The following is a 25,898-nucleotide window of genomic DNA, read 5'->3' on the forward strand; positions in this document are numbered from 1 at the left end:
GATTCTCGGCCATTCCATTGAGGGTGAGAGATGTGTATTTCTGGTGATGGAAGTTCACTCTCGACGTGGTTCGGAAGTCACGTAAAGCCGTTGGTCCCGTTGCTGAATAACCACTCGGTTCCATGCAAAGTAAAAACACTATACGTACACTATACTATAGCCAAGTTTCTCAAAAGGTATGTAGAGCAAAGAAGACGTGCCTTTAGGAACATACATGATGACAGAAGTGGTTAATGTACAGTATCCAGGTTGTGATTTTTACTGATATTAAATCCCCTGGAAGCTCATTCATTAATGCAGATTTATTTTTTTCTTTTAACAAACATAATTTTTAGGGGTCATTTATTAATCTTTCCATAAGAGACAGCATGATGTTTTTAATGTTATCGGTTACGTATAGTAAACTATGTGTACAGTATACTCAAAGTAAATTAATAATATGTACGTAAGTATAAGAACTCTTGATAGGGTAGTTATGATTCTTTAATTGTATGTACTATTTCAAAGTGCTATGCAGAGTAATGTAAAGGCACACTAAGAGTTTGTATTTCAGTTTATTTTATTGTGGAATATATAGCACAAGTTTAGGATTGAAGTCCTTTTCAGAACCTGGTCTTGTAGTATATAAGAATAATGTTTAGATGAAAACTTTTGAATAAGCCGTAATTGAGATTCAAGTATTACATAGTATTAATTTAGTAGAACAGTTTCTGCTGGGACTATTGTCTAATGTAGGGGGTTTTAGACAATGAAATGTGCATACTAAATAGTTTCTGCATTTATAATAACATTTTCGTTGTAATGTCCCTTTTTCAAGTATTTTTTTTATAAAACTTTTTTTTATAAAATTAAAAGGTCATTAATGTACTACGCACAGTTATTTGGGATCCTTATCTTGTGCAAATAAAAAATTGCTGGGGACCCTTATTTTAGCTGTCATGAGATGTAGGTGGACATCTTGTAAAACAACACATTTAATTTATGCATTTAGAAGACAAGATAGGTTATCTCAATGATTATCCTTCATCCCAACCAATTCTCCTCAGGTTTATTAAGTGATGGTCATCGTAATGATACAAAAAGTTATTTTACATTTTAAGAGAAATTGATTGCTTTTAACTCTTTAAAGGCTATTGTAGGTATTCAGTGTAGATTAGGAGATTTGCGAAGTTCAATGTTTATTGGCAAAGGAGAGCCATAAAGTGGGATTGACGTAACCACTGCAGTTTTGCTTTTCTTGTGAATGATCAGGTGGTAAGAGGAGTGCATTTGCTGTATGAGAATGACTGTAGTTTGAATGCAAAATTAGGATAATAAGAATCAAGTGCTTATAATTTTTAGGTAAGAGAAAGTTGTAAGATACAGTTGCTTTATGTTGTGTAGAGGTGTACTAGATTCTGGTTCAGGGAATTAATTAAGATAATTATGCTGAACATTTGTTTGCATTAATTGTTTATTATTAGTGCTCATATGCAAATGGGGTTTATGTTTAAAGGTTTTAATGACAATATCAAGCTCCAACCAATTTTTTTTTTACTGTATTTTGTTGTGGAAATTTTGTTTGTGGAAGTTCTGTTTTTCATCTGTTTGAACTGCTTGTTTATTTATTATTAAGTTAAGTAGTTTTGGTGCTAAACTAATGTGGTTATGCTTGGGGGTTTTGTTGCAGTGCTGACAGGGCTCACATCATCTACCAGTGGTAAGTGCATGCTGTTTTTTTCAGTAATACATAGTGGACAGCATGCAGTTGTAATAAAGTATTATAAAGACACAGAGAAAACTGATGGAGCTGGAGTTTGTAGAAAATATTTTATTTCATTCCTTGAATTTGAACATTTTAATTTTAATATACATTTTAGCAAAATGCACACACTTTTGTAGCCTCTGTATCTTCCTTTTTTCAAGTTCATGTAATGAATTGTATAGTTTTGCTAATGGATGGTAAATTTCTTGAGTACTCAGTACTTATTTAAAAGGTTTAGTGCCCAGTATGCCCTTTTAGGATGATGTATATACTGATAAATCCAGCTCAGCAGTTCTCTTATTTGATATTTATTCTGTAAAAATCTTTTGCTCACAACAAGGTATTTCTCAAAGCAGACCTGGCGGCTTTTTTTTTCATGTGATTCAGTATTTTGCATATATGTAGTCTATGATATTTGACTTTTATGTATCCTCTATCCACTATCTAGAGAATTCAGAACTGAAAAATCTGTTCCCTTGTAAGGTATTATAGTGATAGTAAAACATCAGTAAGAAATATACATATATATATTAATTTTTAATAATTTTCTCAAATATTACTCTCTTGGTAAGATGGTTTAACCTTGGGCATTGTGCCCAGTTCTTTAATTGTTTCATCACAACCCCATTAGTCTCATCTACAGTATGCTCGTATTTGTGCCTGGAATGTTCCTGGGGTCACCAACCTTTTATCTGTTAGGCATGTCATGCTATGCATGTGCCCTCTGGCTCCCTGGGACGTAATCTTGGTTTTTATGAGGAGTTGTAGAAGGGGTAGGCTTGTGCATCCTGTTCACTCTGCGTATGCATGCGTTCTAGCAACAGGACAGGTTTATTTCTCTCACTTTCCATTGGGGTGGGGGGACATAGAGGGTAACCAACACCTCACTGCTCAGTATGTGCGCTCTCTGGAGCAGTTGCAACCCGAGCACTCATGTTTAAGGGAGTGGTCTCCTTTGGTCTCTTCTTCAACTTTTTGTGGGCCTACAAGAGAGGCATGTACATTCCTATTTTCCTCTCAGTCTTCTTACTCAGTTACAGTCAGGTACTTATTGGAGCCGAGGGATGGCGTTCTCAGTCTGATTTCTGTCTAAACAACGAAACCCCTAGCTCTTATCTGCCTTCTTCAGTGGGAAGTATATCTGGTATGGAATGAGATCGGGAAGGAGGTAGGAGACTTGAGTGAACCCCTCCCCTCCCCCTCTCCTCATTTTGCTTCAAGAACAGCTTGCTACTACAGAACCTAAGAACGTCTGTGGATGTTGTGAATCATATTTCATTTAGTCTCTTGAGGGTGGGAGTGTTTAGTAACCATGAATCTCATACATGCACATTGGCCTGCCTTTCTAAGCAGGCCACTTCTTCCCTTCAATATACATTGTTTAGTATCTCGAGTATTAGGGGGTCGGAGTTGGTTTGCATACGATTATGTTACACTCAGACTTGGGTAGTCTTTGACATGATAGTGGCTTTTCTCACTATAGAGCTAGAGCAGCCTCTTTAGCATATGTTTTCCCAGAAAGGTGGGGTAGTTGTCATACTCAAATCAGTGAGTACATAGCAAGCCTAAGACATACAGGATGTTTGTGCAGTGATTCTCTGTGATGTTACACACAAGATATTGTAGTACTTCGATTACGCCTTGTGAGATGACCCACACAAACAAGTTGGTTTCAGGAAGATCAGTCAAAACAGGTCACTAAACTTTCCTGCATTCAGGAGAATTAGTAAAATATGTTGGTTCAAAACATCTGCAAAATTTCTCAGAATGTACACAGCTTCTTTCAAACACCACTGACGAGAAAGTAAAGGAAGTAAATGAATTTTCTACCACAGGTTGGTGAACCAAGATTTCAGGTTGCATGGCTTATATCTCTCTCCTTGTTTTCCTCACAGCTACTGAATCAACCTTTCTGTTGGAAGCCAGCTGCTTCTTGCCCTAGGGAATATACTTTTGTGGGTTCTTTCTTCTTTTCTATATCCCTATAGTCATGTTAGTGCAAAGATTGTTGAGCCTTAAAAATAACAATGTTTTCCCCATTCAGTCATGAACTTATTGTAAGAGTCTTGAATTTTACTCACAAGGCAAAGCAGTTGTCCTAACTGATGTTGCACTCTGCTTGTGGTGTTTTGGATCAAATAAACTCAACAATTTATGGATCAGGGAGTTCCTGTTATCATGCAATCTTTAACAACTGTGCAAGATGCCATAGTGGTATCAATCTTGGCCCTTTCCACAACAGAAACAATGATTATTGTCTATTTGGTACCATACATAAAGGACAGTCAGACAAACTAGGGATAGGAAAGAATTAAATTTGTTCTCCCCATCATTCTTGCCAAACACTTTCTTTTTCCTTAAGGGAAAGAGAGACCTCAGATAAATGTTAGGTAAGAGGAGTGGGACTAGGTACTATGTTTCCTGTTCCACCGCCCTGTATATTTTCAGCCCTTAATGACTGAGAAGAGATCTGTAACTAAACCTTTGGATGTGGTAAGCCTTTGGGTTCTTGGGCTGTAAAGTTAACTTCCTTAAATTCATAGCAGGTTACCAGCCCTTCTTGCCTCCATCAACTATATGGCTGATAGGAAGGAAAAGGAAAGATGGGAAAAGTTACTGTACAGTATACTATGTAACTATGCTATTATTTCAGCTGCCACATTTCAGAGGGTTGCTTGTCTTGATTATCATATCTTCCCCATTTTAAGCCATGCCTGCAGGATTTACAGAGACAGTGGAGAAAAAGCGCAATTTTTACTGGTGCCTCTCTTGAGTGAAGGGGTCACTGGGACAGGATTTGGTTCTCTGAACCCTAATTGTTAAAGAGTACATCCTATGTAGTCTTTAAAGATTGGTATGGCTAAAGTTTGCACAATAGAGAACAACATATTGCTTTAACAGTTCTGAGAAATGTACTTATATTAGTCTTTCAGAACTCTAAGGTTTTCTTACTTTTTTATGCTACAGGGCCGAAAGCATGGGAAATGCTGCCTCCCAATGCTATTGTTCAGTACAACTGTAGGAGTACCTTGCTGAGCAACTTGCGCTCTCTTGTTTGGCTGCTTTGGCTGCATTTCCAGATGTATAAGTGGATAGTTTGATATGCTTTTAGGCTGTCTGTCAGTAGCTATCAAGCTATCGCACTAGCAGCCTAGCCCTGCAGATGGGGTCAGTTTGGCAAGTCCAGTTCAGGCTGGGATTTTTCCGTATGTTTTATCTATTAGTTTGTATGTCAAACTTAACTCAATAGTACTGTATTCTGTTCCCTGTCATATTCCCTTTTAAGTAATTATGGAAGTTATATTCTGCATATTATTCTGGGAACAATGAAGGCCTATGATTTCGGCTTTTTAATCTCTTTCACCTCACTCTTGACCCAGGCCACTCCTTGAGGCTGAGAATCAAGTGGCATCCAGTGCTGCTGGCTTTTGTGACTGGAGAACTTCCAGTCAACGTCCCAGTTCAGCAGGTCAAGCACTCTTTCACCCTTGCTGAGACTTACCTCCTGCCAAACTAGTTTTCAGTTTGATGACCATGGCTTTTGGTACTCAGTTGTGTTATCCTTAGTTTTCATGCTTTCTAGGACTCTATCCAAGTGCCTTACTAGCCCTTGGACAAAAATTCCTTGGTCAAGAGTATTCTCTGAAGATTGTCCATATGACCAACAAAATCTCAGCAAAGAGTAACAGTGAATTTTTTCTATCAACCCGCCCACCCTCTCTCTTCCTCATTTTTTGATTATGGAGTAGGGTGAAGTATGAGATTAGTTTATAACGCCTCTGGAAGGACATCAAGGTATGTGATAAGTTTATAACTCCCCTGGGAGGACATCACACTGTTTCATTCGGGGATACACAAAACTAGGCATAGGAACTTAGCCCTATCGAATGATACGTATTTGCAATTCCTCTGGGCACTTTTCCTTCAACCACAAGGACCATGCAGAACAGCTGAGGTGGGTTAGACTATGAAAAGGCTTCAGTTTGTATACCCTGGAAAAATGTCACTTTTAACAATTTTTATTTGTTCCTTGAGGAATACATCACTTTTTGTACTAACAAAACACTTGTGGGAAGTAGTCCCTGTCAACTGACTGGAGCTGAATGCCACCCAAAAATGTCATGCTCCCAGTTGTGCATACAACCAGAGAAGTCTTGACTCCTGTAATCTCCTCTCAGTTTGGTGAGAGCAGTATTCCACTACGTCAGAATATACTTCATACAGGAGGGTACCCAAGTAGGAAGAAACATGGGAGAACAATGAAATCCCCCATAAGGGAATTGATGGCAGAAGGATGCCATTCCTGCCAAACCCAAAATCCCATATTATAAGGGGGAGTGAAACAACGAGGCCCGCAGGTTCGGCGGGTCGAGAATGTATCTAGCATCCTCCGGTTAAGGCAAAGGAGGCCACGACATCGATTGGATGTTTCTGGACTGGTGCCTGATTTTGTGTGTGCTGACCAGCACCCAGCTACCCATCTCTTGGCTTGTCTCGCTTACAGAACGGACGAAACCACTCGAAAAACACCAAAACACACCTGGAAGATATGTCATGATGGGTCTGTTAATGACATCGGTGTCATCCTCAGAATGGGGCTTTCCGAGACCTAAACTGTGGTGCTGTATTGTCCGCTAAAGGTTCTCTGAAGGTGAGCAGCCGTAATCAGTCCTTTAAAGGCTGGGCCTAAACCGTTGTGTTACCGTCACTCCAGGAGGTCACCAGTTCTCCAGAGAATAAGACGGATAACTGGGTACTGATAATTCATTACAGGTAAACACAGGCTATAAAGAAGGCTGTGGACAGATATATAGTATCCTACCTGAACAGAAGAAACTGGGTCTGGGCCAGAAGGATTTATGTTTTCTTGCAAAGTACATATATATACAAGGATATCTATGGGTACAATTGTTGTTCATACATGAATTATATATTGGCAGAAAGGCTGATATATACTGTAAACGATGATGTACAATAGAATTTAGCAAGGTGTTATAGTGGGAGGATGTTGTCCTTACACTGCAATGCCTAGTATGTACTACTTTGAGAATTCGTATCGGACCTTGCTGAAATACTTAAGAAAACAAAGTTTAAAGCCGCAGTCTAGATTGTAGGTCAAAGCGGTAAAATAAGGTCCTAACTATCTTAATATTTGCCCAATTATCTACCAAGATGTAAGAGTACCTCACCAAATCGACAAGAAAGTCAACCAGGAAGGTCTACAAATCCAAAAATGGCTGCTGCCAATCAATTCTTACAGTATTAGCCAGCAGAAACAACTGAATTCCGTGCTGAGTTGGCTCTCTCTCCCCCAGTAGTGGGCAATGGTAATAGCATAGTTAAAACAAAATACTAGCACTTCCAAAAATTAAAAAAATTCTAGTTACCATCAGATGGTGAAACTATAGCTATGTAATTACACTTTGTAAGTTGCATATGTAAAATTATATTTAACTTCCCCCCAAAAAAAAATTTTTTTTTTTTTTTTTTCATCACTAACTCATCGGTACTTACAAGTTAGTAGGCGTAAGTTCTGACCTCACACCTTCCTTTCATAGCTAATTCATGAATTATGACAAAAGTACACTAGATTAACCCGATTTGTACCTGAAATTGAAAGACTTGAAGTATTAGCAATCAGTAAACAGTAGATCTTTTTCTTCTCCAGAAAGGTTACTGTCTGGGTATTTGCACAAATGGGAAAATAATAGGTTTGTATTTAAAAAAATCATTATGACAAAAAATTGTCAATTTAAAATTTTAAAAATGTTAATTGTCAAATTGCTATGTAGGTGAAGGAAGAAAAGCATGAGTATGGGTGTACTAGTAAGATAATTAAAAAAATTTAACATGACTTTGGGAAGCATGGTAGTAGATTATTTTTATCTGATGCAATTAATAGACAGACTACTGGCCATAGTTGCACCCCACAAGGAAATCTGTTAAATTCTCATATATTTTTAAGTACTGTCCTATAATGTTGTAATGTTGTAAGGCGAAGCCTATGTTATTAGCAGGTTTGGGAGTACGTATACACAACTAACAGAAAAATAAACGAAATATTTGAATACGAAAGAAGATTTTTTTCCCACCCGCAAACTGCCGTTAAATTTACATCGGATAGGAAAGATTCCAGAGTCCGTTTAACAATCACTTGTAACTATTCAGTATCCTGTTATTGCACTGTTTATGTATTTATATTACAACTGTTAATTTGATATTCCTATAAGTAAAATAATATGCAAGCCTCTGAAAGTTGTCCCGACTACCTAATTGGAATTTTTGGCGGACAAACTCTACTATTTCTATTGAATTGTTAATTTGATAGTCCCTTGATTGAAATAATATGCAAGCCTCGGAAAGTTCTTGCCCGATTGCTTTTTTTTATATATATAAATAGAGTAACAATGATATCTTGCATTTGTTATCCTCAGCATTGCTTGTGTGAATGCTATAAAAGCTTATCCATCCAAGCATGACTGTAGTGTTTACTCTCAATAACCTATGCAGTATAGTTTAGTTTTCAAGAATTGTTTATTTAGTCTGAACCTACTTATTTTTAATGCTTTGACAGTTTTGAGGGAATTTGTTTTCCTTTGTTATCAGAAAGTTTATTGGTTATACTCAATAAATTGTGTGATAGAACATCTAAAATAACCAGAACACATGAATGGGCTTTTAGGTGTGAGCAAGATTGGAATACGTGTATCATAGTGTACCTTACTGAGTGATGCTTAGGAAACTTGAAATTCACCATATTCAAGGTAGAGACTACAGGAGAAGTCTGTAGCCAAGCACAAATAGGAAGGACAATACATAGCAAAATTAGAAGAGATAATCACAAAGAAATGTTTTGCCTTAAATTTATGGAAGCAAATATTGTACTGTAGGATCTAAGGAGGCAGCTAAGAAACTTGAATGGAAAGCTGTGAGGTTAAGGTTTGGAAGGAGAAAATGAAAGGAACATTTGTGTTCCACTCAACTGTATGCTAATTATATCAGGTTATGTGTATGGCAGGATTTTGATTGTGTAAAAAACACAACTGAAAGAGACATAGAGAACTAAAAGCTTAGAAACATGACAGATGTGACTTGGGAAAATGACTAGTAAACATAAGATGGCTGAAATGGATATGTAATGGGACATTTTCAGTGAAAATTTTCAGTGAAAGGTGTTTGTTGTAAACTTGCTGGAAAAAGGTTAGTGCAAGGGGGTACATCCTGTTGCATACTGTAGATACCAATAAATGGAAGGCTAAAGAATGCTGAAAAACCTTCTGACTCCACTACAAAGAACTGGTAGGACAAAAGAGAGAGAGAGAGAGAGAGAGAGAGAGAGAGAGAGAGAGAGATATTTTAAGAGTATCACCACAATTACCTACATTTTATACATCTGTGTACCTTCTCGCCATCATTATTCCACTGCCAACTTCCACATAATCTCCACCTGTCTCCTTGACCTTGCTTTACCACCAGGATGTACCGACAAGTCTCTCTTCCTAGCCCTCCTCACCTTTAGACTTCCCTCGTACGGGTGACTCACCCATAGTATTACAGACACTTGCCCATCCCCATCTAACAACCCTACCTCAACCATACCGACTCTATCATACACTTTGTATATCTCATTCCTTTTAACATCTGTACTCAAGTGGGGCATTCAAGGATTCGATCCCACAGATATCTCCTCTCACAGTATCAAACCTAAAGTACTATGCCTCTTAACCCTCTTACGCCAAATGGACGTATTAAACGTCGAGTCAAAATGTCTCCCGTATGCCGAATGGACGTATCATACATCGACTCAAAAAAGTTTTTTTTAAAATTCGCGGAAAAATACTTATAGGCCTACCAGCCGAAAACTTTTGAATCACGCGCCTTGGGGGATGCTGGGAGTTCACGGATCAAGGCGTTGTTTTGTTTACAATCGCTACGCAGGCGCGCAAGCGTTAATTTCTTTCTTATCGCACTAAAAAGTATCAGTGACACATCTCGGAAATTATTTCGTCACTTTGACATAATTTTTGCACCATTTTAAATTATCCTTTACATAAAGTATTATATATGAAAATGTGAGCAATTTCATGTAAAATACAACAAAAAAATGCTCATGATTGTAGCTTTTATCAGTTTTGAAATATTTTCATATTAATAACGATAAGTGAAAAAATTTCAACCTTTGGCCAACTTTGACTATACCGAAATGGTCGAGAAACGCAATTGTAAGCTAAAACTCTTATATTATAGTAATATTCAGTCATTTGCCTTCATTTTGGAACAAATTGGACGTCTCTAGCACAATATTTCGATTTATAGTGAATTTATGAAAAAACTTTTTTCTTACGTTCGCGCAGTAACTCTTCCGATAAATTTTTTCGTGCGATTGTCCTAATGTTTGCACCATTTTAAATTTGCCGTTACATAAAGTTTTATATATGGAAATGTGCGCAATTTTATGCACAATACAACTAAAAACAACCCATGGTTGTAGCTTTTATCATTTTTGAAATATTTACATATAAATAACGTTAAGTGCAAAAATTTCAACTTTCGGTCAACTTTGACTCTACCGAAATGGTCGAAAAACGCAATTGTAAGCTAAAACTCTTATATTATAGTAATATTCAATCATTTACCTTCTCTAGCACAATATTTCGATTTATAGTGAATTTATGAAAAAAAAAAAAAACATTTTCCTTACGTCCGCGCGGCAACTCTTCCGAAAAAAGGGATTTTGACGAAGGAAAAATCTATTTCTGGGTGATTGGCTCGTGTCGCCCTATGAAAGTATCCTTAATATCATTCTTTCTAGGTAAAATTAGCCTAAAATTACCAGAGAAAAACAAAATTAAGAAAATGCCAGTAAAACTGACTCGCTCACTCTTAAAAAGAAGTGTCGGTATGATATAGGGGCGAGTGTGGAACACTACCACGAGACAAACACCAAATAGAACTTCCCTATCAGAATCCCCCCAAGAGAGAGCTGATACCAACGGGCGATGCAGCCTCTACTACTACTACTAGAGGACGCCACGGACTGCAGCGCCCCTAGCGGACATCCTTAAATAAACATAAATACATCTTGTCCTGCAAGGGGGGGAAAACAAACCTAAAAAGGGGATGGGTTTCATAGGGCGACACGAGCCAATCACCCAGAAATAGATTTCCTTCGTCAAAATCCCTTTTCTGGGCTCAGCTCGTGTCGGCCTATGAAAGAGTACCAGAGAAACAGACAAGATGGAAAAGGAAATAATGAAAAACAGTTTAAAATGATGGATATAATATAAGTAAATCAAATACAGCATACAAATTAAGCACTTAAACTAACTTATTCTAATAATAAATAACAGAATGTTAGTAAACTTAAAGTACTTAAATGGTAGATAATTAAAAATTACAGATATGCATGTAAAATAAGGAAAACTTGGGATTTACTTAAGTAGAATATGATTACAAATATATACATACATGTGTCCTATCCTAGCATAAAAATAAGGATAGGTACACTCAAATCCATCATAAACATAATTAATTCAAGTATATACAAACACATTGTGACTGAAGCTCATCACAAACCCAATTGTTGAATATACAAACATATTGTGTCCTACCCTAGCAAAAAAATAAGGGTAGGAACACTGAAATACATATCAGTACAAGGGTGGTTGTCCCTAGCAAAAAAATAAGGGACAATCCACTATGTGATACAACGGCTAAGGCTATGATGTTGAGTAGCCTGACGATAGGTTGAGGCATGTTGGTTGAAGTAGGTAGAAAGGAGACCTGGATCAATACTACAACTACTAAACAGTATCAGGGGAAACTATGTTTCCCGCTGCTACTGCTGAAAACTTTAAAGATTCCAAGGACTTTAAATAATGCCGTTTAAAGACTGTCGGGGAGGGGATTTCCATCCAGTATACTTCTTAAGATCCTCAAAGTTCATATGTTGGAAATAATTAATTGAGGTGGCTACTCCCCTGATATCATGTGCTTTTGGGAATGACTCAGGGTTGGCTTGTTTAATGAAGTAAAGGATTTGCTGTCTAATACCTTTAACTGATAAAGTACCACCTTTTTCTCTCATAAAGAGAGCACCTGAGGATCTAGAAGAAGTACGAGAAAGAAAGGCTCTAAGGGTTGATACTGGGCAGAGAGAAGGATCCTGTGGAAGTGGGATCACCTTCCAAGGGGCCCACCTTGCAAGAGGATCTTCATTTTTGGCTAAAAAGCTACGATCCGGGGCAAGTAGAACTTCTCCTGATGGGAGGAACTCCACATGACCCGCGTCCCTGGATAGAGCCGACAGTTCTGAAATTCTAGCTCCTGAGGCTAGGCTTAGTAAGAATAATGTCTTCCTCAGGAGCATAATGAACGTACAAGATGAGTTGTCAGTATCTGAAGCTAGTTTGAGGACATCATTTAAGAACCATGACACTGTAGTAGGCCTCTGAGAAGGTCTAAGTCTAGCACAGGCTTTAGGGATAGATGTGAAATAAGATTCAGTCAAATCTATCTGAAAACCTACTTGAAAGATTTTCTTCAAAGCCGATTTGTGAGTGGTAATCGTGCTAGCTGCTAAACCTTTTTCAAACAAGGATCTGAAAAAGGATATAGCCAAATTAACTGTCATGGTTGTGGTGTTCGATTCTCTCAGGAAAGATGCTAATTTTTTAACAGCTGAGTCATATTGTCTAATGGTTGACTCTCTCTTATCTGATTCTAGGAAGAGAATGTTCTGTGGATCAATGTCAGCATCTTTATTAGCCGCAAACTTCATGAAATCCATAAAGTTAGGGTCTGGAGAGTTCTTGAGGAAGCGAACACAGTCCTCATTTGTACTGATTGTGACAGTTTGGGATTGGGGATCCGTTGAGGTCGGAGACCCAAATTCCAAAAGAACGAGGATACCAGTTGCTCTTGGGCCAATCCGGTGCAATCAGAGTACTATCCCTTTGAAGGACCTTAGTTTGTCCAGGACCTCAAGAGTAGATTCACTGGAGGAAAAACATAAATTCTCCTCCACTGATTCCAATCCAACGACAGGGCGTCCGTGGCATAAGCCAGAGGGTCCAGGTTGGGGGCCACATAGCAAGGGAGCTTGTGGTTCGCTTGTGAGGCGAAGAGATCCACCTGGAGACCTGAGACTCTCCGGCTTACCCACTGGAATGACCCGACGTCCAGAGACCACTCTGATTCCAGAGGAACTGACCGGGACAGGGCGTCTGCTATCACATTTCTTACTCCTGCCAGATGAGTGGCAGACAGGTGCCATTTGTGTTTGTTTGCTAATGCAAAGATGGCTATCATGACATGGTTCACATGCTTGGATTTGGACCCTCCTCTGTTGATGCAGTGAACTACTACTGCACTGTCCAAAACTAGCCTTAGATGAGACTTCTTCGGGGGAAGCAGTCTCTTCAGAGTAAGAAATACTGCCATTGCTTCCAACACGTTTATGTGGAGCTGGCGAAATTGAACTGACCAAGTCCCCTGAACCTGTTTGAACTGGGAGTATCCCCCCCACCCGGACAGGGAAGCATCCGTGTGAATGGTTAACACTGGGAGGGGATATTGAAGGGGAACCTTCTTGGCTAAGTTCTTTACTTTTGACCAAGGCCGTAGTTGGTTGCGGAGGATCTGAGGAATTACTGACAACTTGTCTCGATATTTGGAGTTTGCTCTTGACCGCCAAATTCGATTTATATCTTTCAGCCTTGCTTTCAGAAGGATATCTGTTACCGAAGCAAACTGAAGAGACCCTAGGATTCTCTCCTGGTTTCTTCTTGATGTCTGTTTGCATTTGAGGAATTGCCTGACAGATTTTGCTATTTCCTTCCGTTTGGCCCCTGGAATTTGATAGATTGTGGGAAGACAAATCCCATTGGATTCCTAGCCACTGAAAACGAGATTCCGGGGTAAGTCTGGATTTCGTTTTGTTTATCTGGAACCCCAGATGTTCCAGAAAGTGAACTACCTTTTTGGTAGCTTCGAGACATCCCTCGACTGTTGGCGCCCAGATCAACCAATCGTCGAGGTATGCCGCTACCATGATTCCCTGAGCTCTCAATTGTTGTACAACCACTTCTGCTATCTTTGTGAATACCCTGGGGGCTACATTCAGACCGAAGGGCATCACTTTGAATGAGAATGTCTGATTTCCTAGCCTGAATCCTAGGAATGGGCGGAAGTGCCTGGCTATAGGGATATGATAGTATGCGTCTGTAAGATCGATGGAGCATGTGACGGCTCCACGCGGAAGTAGGGTCCTTACTTGAGAGAGGGTAAGCATCTTGAACTTGTCGCAGCGAATGAAAGAGTTTAGCTTTGACAAGTCTAAGATTACCCTTCTTTTTGTTGAGCCTTTCTTTGGCACGCTGAATAAGCGCCCTTGAAATTTTAGATGTTTGACTCTCGCAATAGCTCCTTTCTGAAGGAGTTCTTCCGCGTAATCTATCAATTCCTTTGACGGTATCTGATGAAATGATTTGATTGGGGGAGGATCCTTGATCCAACTCCAGCCTAATCCTTTGGACACTATGCTCTGTGCCCAATTGCTGAACCCCCACCTGTGGCGGAAGAGGAACAGCCTCCCTCCTACCTGGGGAGCCTCATTGCTGATGGGCGGGTTGGCCACCACGCCCTCCTCTGAACTGCTTACTCCTTGTGCCCCTTCCTGCGCCACGATGACGAAAGTAACCTCTCGCCCTACCCCTCGGTTGAGAGTAGCCTTGAGCCTCATAAGCAGGGTTAAAGGCAGGCGAGATAGCGTAGGAAGTAGAAGGTTGCGATTGCTGGGGCACCAGGAGGAAAGGCTGGGTCTGTTTAGATGTGGCAGGTTGTCCCTGTTGGGTAACTGGGACTGCCTGCACAAAACTGCTGCTGATGCTGGAGTTTTTTATATGGCTGGAACCTCTTACCAGCCTTCTTTGGTTTTCTTGCCAGCAGTGGGAACGGATTCCTGTTTCCTCTTAGAGGAAATACCCCACCTAGCTCTAAGGCTCTGGTTGAGTCTAGCAGCTTCGTGGTGGACTTCGTTCACTGCGGACTCTGGGAAGAGATCCGCTCCCCACATGCTCGCAGCCAAGAGTCTATTAGGCTCGTGCCTGATAGTGCACTCTTGAAGGACATGCTTCCGGCAGTTCCTCCTGGCTTGGAAGAAGTCAAAAGCGTCTAACAGAACCGTCTGAAACTGTGATTTCGCCAGAATCTTGAACAGCGTTCGTTAGCGTATGAAGTAGCAGCCATTTTCCGTAACGATAAGAGAGTTAAGGGACCTGCCAAACCTAGTTCGCGCATCGAAACTCTGCCTGGATTAGGGAATCCGGCAGCCTAGGTAATTCTCACCGAACTGGTCCATGGCGCAGTCCGGCTTGAGTTTACCCAGCGTGAATGTAGCTGGCAGGTTTTCCCATAACTCTCCGAAGGCGGGGAAGAGTGGAGAGGTAGACTCCGACTCCTTCAACTGTGGAATGGGCTCATCCTTGAGGACTGCCTGAAGAGCCTTCTCCACCAAATTTCGTGGCGAACGGAAGAGAGACCTCCTCTTCCGTTGCGAAAATAGTGAAGGGACTCTTGTAGGCCTGGATGTCTAGTGTTAGTACAACTCCCAGGTCCCTCAAGGCAGTGAACCCATTCTCGTTGTGCGTGATCTCTACTGTAGAGAACCGACTCCTTCGAGATCTTATCCTCTCTCGTAAGAGCTGTTGGCGTCAGCCTAGCATACCCCATGAAAGGCTGCGACAGGCCCGGAGGATAGAACTCGAAGTCCTCAATCCTTCGAGTACCAAACTCCGGGATCGAAATCATCCCGTCCTTGAAAGGAGCGTAGGCCGCTACTCTCCATGGATTCTCCATAGAGAAAGCTGGTAAGGAGTCGTAAGGCGGAAGTTGGAGAATCCCCGTGCTAGATGCAGGGGAGACTGGGGGAGGAGCCTGAGATAGCCCAGCTACTCGGTCCTCATTCTCTCTCATCCTATTAGAGAGGTCCTGGACAGTCTGTCCAGTTTGAGACAAACTGTTCGACAATTGTGCGAACATCTGCTCAAAACGTGTTCCCCATGCCGAAATTTGAGAACCTACCATCGCTCCTACCTGTTCCATCATTCCTGGTGAGACAGAAGAGGGAACGGAGGAGCTGGTGCTTGCCACCCCTGCCGGCATAGCCGGAGAGGGGGCAGCGGAGGCGGGAGAGGGCAGCGACTCGGTGGTAGCGCGAGCCTTCTCCTTCGAAGCCTTGCTTCTGGAGCTCTTCGACTGGGAAGAGCTCGGTTTAGCCTTCACCGCATCGGCGTATGAAGTCGACGACTTCCTGGCCGAAGAAGACGAAGACGACTTCCTAGAAGTCGTCTTGGATAGGGTCTTCGGTTCTCTCTTTCCCTTCTCCTTAGGAGGTACAGAGAGAGCGGGAGGGCGGCTAGGGATCTCGGATCCCGGAAAGCCTTGGAAAGAGGCAGAAGAAGAACAGGAGAAGATCCAGGAGCGCCCAAGGAAAGACCTTGGGCGCCCGACAAACCTACCTCAACCAACAAATCCTCACTTACTACCGCCATCGGCTCGAGGTTCAGGTCCAGGGCAGCGACGTCCGGAACTGACTCCTGGGAGGCTACGACCCCAAACGATTGCTGGAGTTCTTGCTGGATGGAGGCTATCACTGGGGCGGCGGCCAAGGGGTCGACGTAGCCCGTCGACTTGCCCGCAGGAAAGATCTGGATGGCCAAGTTCCTGTCTAATATATAGGGCTGGCCCTTGGCGGCGTTTTTTCCAAAGCCGCCCACCCACGCTTTCAGGGTGGCGAGAGCGACTTCCCTCACACCGCTAGCCTGAAAGAAAGGTGGGATTAGCTACCAATTGCGGACAGGGTTAACAGACTTACGAACTAGAAGTGTTTAGTAAAATCATAAGTAACCTTATAATGGACATACCCCATCTCCCAGCTGAGGCGACCCAGGTCGTAGCATATAGCGCAGGCCTCGGGGTGCCAGACGATCGTCTCGTGGCACACGGGGCGTGAGACCTGCACTCGTCATGTCCACAGGGGTCATACAGCGTCGCATTACAGGCCGGGACCTGGGCCAGTTGGTAGCCTGTAAGTGGAAATGTACATGAGTACAGAGTAAACACTTACAGCCTAACATATACTCCGCTGGTGCCGGAGCAGATAAAGTTAGATAAAACCAGAGCCCTGCTAAAAATACGTGTGGTAACCAGGTTGGAAGATAGGCTATGGCTCCGCCAATGGCGGAGGCACAAGAATCAACCAACTAGGAGTGGTGGTAATGGAAACCACGACGGACAATGGCGGGGATGGTTGATAAAATGAATATAATAAGACACCATTCATTGTAAAATATTCATATAATAGGGTAGGTTATATCCATTAAAAGTCAAACAAAATTAAAAACAACATTGAAAACGTCCTTCTCTCTACCCCGTCTACTAGTAAAGAGTGCAGTAGGTAAGGATAAGCTCCCTTCCGGTAGCGGGGGAGAGATATAAGGATATAGTAGGCAAGCAGCGACCAACCATAGCGCCCACCCTGCCCGCTAGCGGAGCCAAATTCTATAACCAAAGGGGGCCCCGGCTGCGACGAAAGGCTCCTTTCGTATCGTAAGAGAGGTGGCTGAGCAATGGGGCGGGGGGGAGGGAGGTCCCGGCGAAACACGGCGGGAGCGAGGAAAGGGGGGAGGGATGGCCTACTCCTCCCCGCCTCTCCGACTACCCGTATGGAGACCCGGTACCTCATAGTGGTCGCCCTAAACCCCCTGCTGGCGGAACCCCCCGGTCACCTCCGAGAGTGTGAGAGAAGGCGATGAGGTTGTAATGACAACCAAGGGGTCCCCCAGCTCCTCCCTACGTCAGAGAGGGAGGGAAGGGGTAGGGTAAGGTGCTAGAGGACACGTGACCGCAAGTGGCCTAGGCCGCGAGCAACACAACCGTGGTAGGGCCACGTGAACCAAGCTGTACCAACATGTGGAACAAGCACCTAGGCTAGCCTAACACCCTAAATAATATACATCGAAAAGGGGGAAGAGACACTTTTAGTAAAAGAGAAAGAGCCCAGGAGGAGGCAGACTGTTCCGAGAAACAGAAGCCTACTCGAAGCCAGCGATAGCCGATGTAGAGCAAGAGCCGGGATGCTGGGCCGAAAAATAATAATAAGAGCCCTAAATACCAAGCTAAGAGAATGGTAGGAGGGCTGAACTAGCTAAAACTCGATGTAAACAATGAATGTGAAAAAAGTAAGCCCATAAGCATAAGAAGTCCCAGTATGGAGGACCGGGAATTCTTACGAGGCGGCATGGCCGCCACGAGACAACCGAGGAACAGTATATGACCTATAAAAAGGAAAATACTGGCACCCGGAAGACAAAAATACATTAAAATGTTACTTATGAGTTACTTAACTTAGCCGTGGCGATTGCAGAGCGTTCCATGATGCAGATGCGGATAATACGCAAGAAAAGCACGAGCACAAGAAAATGGCGACTTGTCGCTGGCGCTAAAATTTAAGGATGTCCGCTAGGGGCGCTGCAGTCCGTGGCGTCCTCTAGTAGTAGTAGTAGAGGCTGCATCGCCCGTTGGTATCAGCTCTCTCTTGGGGGGATTCTGATAGGGAAGTTCTATTTGGTGTTTGTCTCGTGGTAGTGTTCCACACTCGCCCCTATATCATACCGACACTTCTTTTTAAGAGTGAGCGAGTCAGTTTTACTGACATTTTCTTAATTTTGTTTTTCTCTGGTAATTTTAGGCTAATTTTACCTAGAAAGAATGATATTAAGGATACTTTCATAGGCCGACACGAGCTGAGCCCAGAAAAATAGGAATTTTTTGTGTGCGATTGTCGAAATGTTTGCACCATTTAAAATTAGCTGTTACATAAAGTTTTATATATGAAAATGTGTGCAATTTCATGTAGAATACAACTAAAAATTATTGAAGGTTGTAGCTTTTCTCTTTTTTTGAAATATTTGCATGTAAATCACGATAAATAGAAAAAAAACCACGTTCGGTCAAATTTGACTCTACCGAAATAGTTGAAAAACGCAATTGTAAGCTAAAAATCTTACGGCCTAGTAATATTCAGTCATTTATCTTAATTTTAAACAAATTTAAAGTCTCTAGAACAATATTGTGATTTATGGTGAATTTTTGAATAATATATTTACTTCCCTTCGCGCGCCGATTCTAGGCCGCAAGTCTCCGAAATGCGTACATCGCATTATCCTAATATTTGCTCCTTTTCATTTTAGCCATTTTATAGAGTTTCATATATCAAAATGTGTGCAAATTCATGAAGAATACAATAAAAAATAATTGAAGGTTGTAGCTTTTCCCATCTTCAAAATATGTGCATATAAAAAAATATATATATAAACATTTCGACATTCGGTCAACTTTAACTCGTCCGAAATGGTCGAAATCTGCAATTCTAATCTAAAACTCTTACAGTATCGTAATATTCAATCATTTGTCTTCATTTTGAAACAAATTGGAAGTCTCTAGAACAATATTTAGATTTACGGTGAATTTTGAAAAAAACCTTTTTTTACGTCAACGCGTTACGAATTCATACATCATTTTGTGATAATATTTTTCCGGTGTTGCTTTTATTGTTTTACAATGTATTATATATCAAAATGATTGCAATTTAGTGTACAATACAACGAAAAAAAAGTAACTCGTTAGCTTTGACCGTTTTTTGCACAGCGTGATTTGAATACAATTATGTATGAATTTTTTTTTTTTGCTACCATATATCGCATTATTTACATATGATAATGATATTATTTTTCATTTCTGATAGTTGCATACTAAACTTCAGGCAATGACAAAAAAAGGAATAAAAAATTAACTCTTAATCTTCAAAACTAAGTGTGCTGTGATTTTTTGAAAAAATTATTTTTTCCGCCTCCGCGCTCACTCCAAACTGGGCCCGGCATACGGGAGAGGTTTTGATTTTTAGGGCTTCGGCGTAAGAGGGTTAAGAAACTTTCCTTAACCAGCCTGCAAAACCAATTCTATTACAACAACCTCACTGACTGTATAATTTTCAACAGAGGCACAGCCTTACTGAATGCTTAACACATACTTCACAAATCACTAGTGGAAAATGCCATTTCTCCTCTTTAACTTCCTCCTCAGTTGTCTAGAGGGGTACACACAAAATATCAGGAACACACCCACCTCACAAAGCCCCAGTGCTAAGCAAATAATTTTATTGCTGACACAATAGAAGTACTAGCCAACATAGGGCAATATTTTAGTTACATCAGTATAAGAGAACATCTCCCCTAACAGTTAAAAAACACATTAGAAATAGCCAACATACTAGGTCATTATTCTAGTTAGATCAGTACAGGAGACCATCACCCCTCCCAGTTCACAAACACAAAGCACAAAGTAGAAAGGAACCCAATCAACTTCACATTATCTTCCATATGTGATGGCCCTGACGGCATCCACAACCAAATGTTCTCTGACACCTTTCGCCAAATTCCATAACCTTTTTTCTATCATTATTGAATAGAATATGGACAAAAGGCGAATTTCCCCTGCAGTGGCTCAAAACCCTCATCCTCCCCTTCCTAAAGCCTAATAAATCAGGAAATGCAGCCCAAGACTATTGACCTATTTCCCTAACCAGTTGCTTATGTTAATTAGTACTGGAAAGAAAGATGAAATTTTTGCACATTTTTGTAAATTACTATGGGAAAGAATGTAATTTAACAATCAAAACAACTTACTTCATCTCAGTTTGGCTACAGAGGGGAGAAAAGCACAGCAAACCCTATTGCACACAGAATCTTATATCCAAACAGCCTTTGCTTCTAAACAATCAGTCCTTGCAAGTTTTCTTTGACTTACAAAAAGCAAACAATACCACCTGGAAATGCCACATCTTACACCAAATACGTACTTAAATTGGATATAAAAGGTAAAATGGGCATTCTCATCCAATCGTTTAACAATCAAACCTTGCATGTACTCAAACTTTTTCATTTCTTTATCCTTCACTCGGTATGAAGGAGTTCCCCTAAGGCTGCGATCTTAGCACTATCCTATTTCTTATAGCAATTAACCCTTAATGGACAATAACTGGTTTTGAGTGGTAGATGGATTACCTCCTGGTGAGTATCAATATTACCCAGCATTGACTTGGAGAAATCAGGCTGGCAAGACTGGCTCAGCTCACCAATTCTAGGCTGCTCATGATTTAGTTGTGTACTTGACTTCAAGGGGCCATGTACTACTACCTCTCTCTCTCTCACATGATGTCTTTTTATATATTTGCTCAAATATACCCAAGGGTTTCTGTTGGTTTTAGTTATCTTTTATGATAGTGTTAGTTATAATTGTAATTTCGCAACGAAATATCAGAAAAAACATGTCTATCCAAAAAATTACTGTGTTTTCGATCTCAGTAAATTTATGTAAATATTTTACAACAAATGTACTCAGAATTTATTACAGTTTTAGTTCTTATCTGTCATGATATTGTGCGAGCTGTAGTTATCATTTTACAAAATAAAATAAAATTACCATATTAGAAAAAACATGTATAACTTGGTAAAATTTATGATTGTATTGTAAAAGAGACCCCACAAGGAGTTGTAAATAATAATTTTCAACTTCTCATGTAAGGTAGGGAGAATTTTTTATGATGTTTTTTCTTACACCTTCTGCATTTACACATTCTCCTCTTTCCATTGGTGTGTTTTTCCCTTAACCCTTACTGGACTAGTAAAAAAATCAATATGCAGCTCCCCAGGCTGGGTAAATTTTGAGGTCGGCCAATTTACGAAAAAAAACACATCAGTGGAAAGAGGAAGATATGCAAATGTACATGAAAGATAAAAAATTCTAGAAAATTTTCCCTACCTTCCATGAGAAGTTGAAAATGACTATTTGTCAACATTTATATGTATTCCTAGTAAATCATTTTATTTTGTAAAATTATAATTACAGCTCACACAATATCAAAACAGATAAGAAAGAAAACCAGTAACAAATTCTTAGCATATTTGTTGCAAAATATTTACGTAAATTTACCGAGAACGAAGATTCAGTAATTTTTTTTTATTTGTACATGTTTTTTCTAATATTTCTTTGCACTTTTTTTTTTTTTTTTTACAAAATTACATTTTTTACAACTGACATATTATCGTAAAAGACAAGAACAAAACCCAACAGCAAAGCAACCCCCTTGGTGTATTTATGAGCAAATTTACAAAAAGACATTATGTGAGACAGAGACAGTGCATCCTCCCTTCAAGTCAGAAGCAGAACTGAAATCCTGAGACACATGATTTTAACCAATGTAAAAGTTGCCATTAGTGAATTTATGGGCTATAGAAGTATTGGCACCTCTTTCCCCCCTTGATTCTTTCCAAATCGATGGCGCTTAATAGTACTTCTCTACATGATCAATTCGTCCATCACCCTAAACCTGTTATTGTTACTCCTGAGAAGCTATCCGTCCATGAAGGGTTAAATTGGCCAACCTCAAAGTTGCCTGGTCTAGGGTGCTGCATTTGTTTTTTCAGCCTGGCTCTTAAGGGCTAATAGTATTATAGCAATCCTGCCAGCAGGGGTTAGGTCTTCCCTTTTTGTTGATGATCTCGCAATTTATGGTGTCGATTCCTCAATCCCTGAGCTCCACTCACTTATTCAGTTGACCGTTCTAGCTCTTTTCGACCAATAAAACTTTTTCCATTCTTTTCTTTCGCTCCCAGACAGTACTCCATCTCCACTTTTGCTTCCCATGCAGTATTGAAGCAGTGAGAAATTCCTTGGTTTAATTTTTTATTCCTACCTTACCTAGAAGGAATGCATCCTATCAGTTAAAAAAAAATTGCTTTCCAACATCTATGCCTCCTTCAAACTTTATCCCACATAACCTGGGGTGCTGACTGTAAAACACTTCTGCATCTAAATATAGTCCTCATTCTATCTGTCCTGGATTACAGATGCCATGTGCACTCTTCAGTCTCACCTTCTCTTCTCAGCTTTTTAAGACCCAATGGACCACTTAGGACTAAGATTGGCCCATGGGGCCTTCTGTTCATCACTAATAGAAAGCCTCTGTGCTGATCATGACTAACATCGCTCACCCACCAATATGCCCTCCTCTTGCTTAGATAATATGCCAGATTCCACCAATTTGCTATCCTGAAGCTAACTATACCTGAACCTCTCCTTGCCAAATTTACCAACAATCTCAACCTACCCTGCCCTTTCTTTATGTGTATGAAAACCCTTCTCTCTCTCACTCATTACCATAATTGGAAATCCTTCTTTTCTACATCCACACTTTCCCACCTTGGCAAATCCCCACCCCCTTAGTCTATCTATACTACACAACTTATCAAAACTTAAAATACTCTCTCTCCTATTCTACATTCTCAGTTCCAAAAGCACATTTTGACCTCAATGATTACACCCTGATCTACATAGATGCCTCCTAGTCCCCTGCAGGAACTGGGGCTGCTGCTGTCCTCTTCCCTACCAAACATTTCCAACTGCTACCACCTTTGACAAGCATACCTACATCAGAACTATATGCCATTTTGTTTGCACTAAAATAATTTCTAATCTACCCCTCATCATCCTTCGTTATTTTCATGGACGGCTAATTCGTTATCCCTCATCCAATTGATTGACTGCACCCATCCTGTAGTCTGTGAAATTCGAGATTGGCTGTTTTGTTTTTCAATCCGGATAAAACTAGTCTGCTACTGTTGGACTGCAAGCCATGTGGGCATCTTAGGCAATGAACAAGTGGACTCTTTGGTCTGCTCTGCAGCTTTGTCTGGATGCCCACATTTCGAAACTACCCCATGTTCAAATAATTTTGCGTTCTTCTGTAACTACTTACTAAATCGCTGGCAATCTTTTTTGGTTCAGTATCTCAAATAAACTCCACACAGTTAAACCTATCAAAGTTCAAGACCCACACCACAAGAATAAACGATGGGAAACCGCCTCTTGTCCAAGTGTGAATTGGCCATTCAGACCTCACATACTCCCACCTGCTGAACAGATCCCCCCCAACTTTGTAAAATCCTTGAATACATGTGCTTAAAACTCCTCTGAATACCCAAGTACAGTATTTTAATAGCTTTATCACAAAAAGTCCATTTAATCATGAAAATATGGAAATACAGTAGTACTATTGTGTGAATATTTCTCAATGAAAAATACAGTGAGTAGGTGAATTTCCCACGAGTAATGGGTATACGTACTATACGGCCCATAGAAAAATCCACAAATTGTGGGTCCATGAATAGTGGGGGTTGGCTGTACCAGCCTAACCTCTCTTCCCCATCCACCTTGCCTTCTTGTGGATAAAATGGTTATAAATATTTATGTGAGAAGTGTAAACTTTATATACCATAGATATTTAGTTTAATATTAAGCTTCAGGTAGTACATGAAATACATGTGAAAAATTTTTGCATAAATACTAACTTCCTAGACAACATAGTATTTGTAAACAATTGCAGACACCAAGAAGTCTTGAAATAAAATTATAGCCATAAGGATACCAATTAGGGAAGTACATAAGTCTTTGTTGGGTGTGAAATGCATTTACAGACTTTATTTGGTATGTAAGAATAGAAAATCATTTTAATGTATTGCAAAGAAGTTGAATACTCTATGAATAACATATGACTGCTAAGTGCAACTGATACCAGTAGCTAAGAATTGGTGCTTCTAGCAGTTTAAATATGGGAATTTCTTGGTACTACTGTGCAATGTCAGTAATCTTATTAAATGTTATAGTAAGGGATGCAAAGCTCATGAAGTTGCAAAATTCTTTGCTAGTGGGGTTGGGGTTACAACCTCATATTTGTCTTTAACTTTGTCATTTAATAGTTACCTGTGTCATGTAATAGTTAGTTAATAGTGTTGAAAAGATTATGGGTTAAGCTTAAGGACAACTTGATTGAACAGAAGTACTAGTACTAGTACAATGAGTGGTATCTTGGGACTTTTCAATGTGTTTTAAATGTGTATATGTATGTGGTTATAAATAGCGCACTTAGAAAAGCCATGTGAAAAACTGCTTTCATTTTGTAAGAGAAACATATTTGTCTTACCCTTTTACAGTCAATTTTTTCACATTGTTTTACTAGCAACCCTCTAATATTTTTAGCCATGCTTCACTATCTCATATCATTTACATTAAAATGTTTTGGGTAACTTCATCACTGAGTGGTTACTGGTAATTTATTTTATATCTGTTGTCCATGTGCTTCATGGGCTTATTGCACTACAAGCCATATGAAATGGCTTTATTCAGCTTTCTTTATTATGTACATAATAGTTTTCTCATAGAAAACCACCAAATTGTTAACAGCATGCAAATAGTAAGTGAAGGTTCTGCTGTACATATATGCTTACTTTGGACCTCAGTTTTCAATACAATTACCATGCATTGCTCTGAAAATTACTGCATGAATTTTCTTTTATTGTCATTGAGTATACTTATCATGAACTATGCTTTTAATCGAACAGTATTTTTTTTTTTTTTTTTTTTTTTTTACAATTTCAGGGTTGTCTTGTGAGACGTAATGTAGTTTAGTGAATTTACTTATTTAAATGTGTTTATATCATGAAAAACTGATGTTTCCTGCTTCTTTTCAGGATTTCCAAACAATGTAACTGCAGCTGCGGCAAGTTTAGGAGCGGCAGCATCCTCTAATCCAGCTGGCAAACAAATAGAAGGTCCTGATGGTGCGAATCTTTTTATCTATCATCTCCCACAAGAGTTCTCAGATCAGGAACTTGCCCAAGCATTTTGGCCCTTTGGTAAAGTTATCTCTGCAAAAGTATTCATCGATAAACAAACCAACCTCTCCAAATGCTTTGGTAAGTTTGATATATGAGACAAAACTGGCTAAAGCAAGTTGATTAAATTTTCAACAATACATTCATGTGAATACTGCGCGTTATATATCATTATGCACCTCCCCTTAGGTTCAGGCAAACATTATTTGTTTCAGAATTTATGCTTTATTTGTATTTACTTTTGTTAAATTTTCATTGAATATAGTGTACGTCATATTTTTGTGTGCTTAGCCATGTTTTTCCCTTTTGTAATGTTACTACAATTATCATTTGAAATTCTTTTAATTGTTTACATTCTTTGA

The 25,898-nt window shown here is 40.0% G+C and overlaps 1 protein-coding gene across 18 annotated transcripts in view; it reads left to right on the top strand.

Annotated features, from left to right (window-relative positions):
- The window catches only part of LOC135217044 (CUGBP Elav-like family member 2), a 354,797-nt gene that overhangs the window by 318,812 nt on the left and 10,087 nt on the right, over positions 1–25,898 (top strand). For 15 of the 18 annotated variants that reach the window (XM_064252653.1, XM_064252656.1, XM_064252651.1 and 12 more), the window contains 2 exons: positions 1,670–1,699; positions 25,393–25,617. In XM_064252653.1, the coding sequence (XP_064108723.1) occupies positions 1,670–1,699; positions 25,393–25,617 (255 nt within the window). The remainder of the gene's footprint in view (positions 1–1,669; positions 1,700–25,392; positions 25,618–25,898) is intronic. The other 3 variants (XM_064252668.1, XM_064252664.1, XM_064252667.1) reach the window with 1 other exon arrangement.

This window comes from Macrobrachium nipponense, chromosome 7 (assembly GCF_015104395.2).
Source record: "Macrobrachium nipponense isolate FS-2020 chromosome 7, ASM1510439v2, whole genome shotgun sequence".
Taxonomy (NCBI): Eukaryota; Metazoa; Arthropoda; class Malacostraca; order Decapoda; family Palaemonidae; genus Macrobrachium; species Macrobrachium nipponense.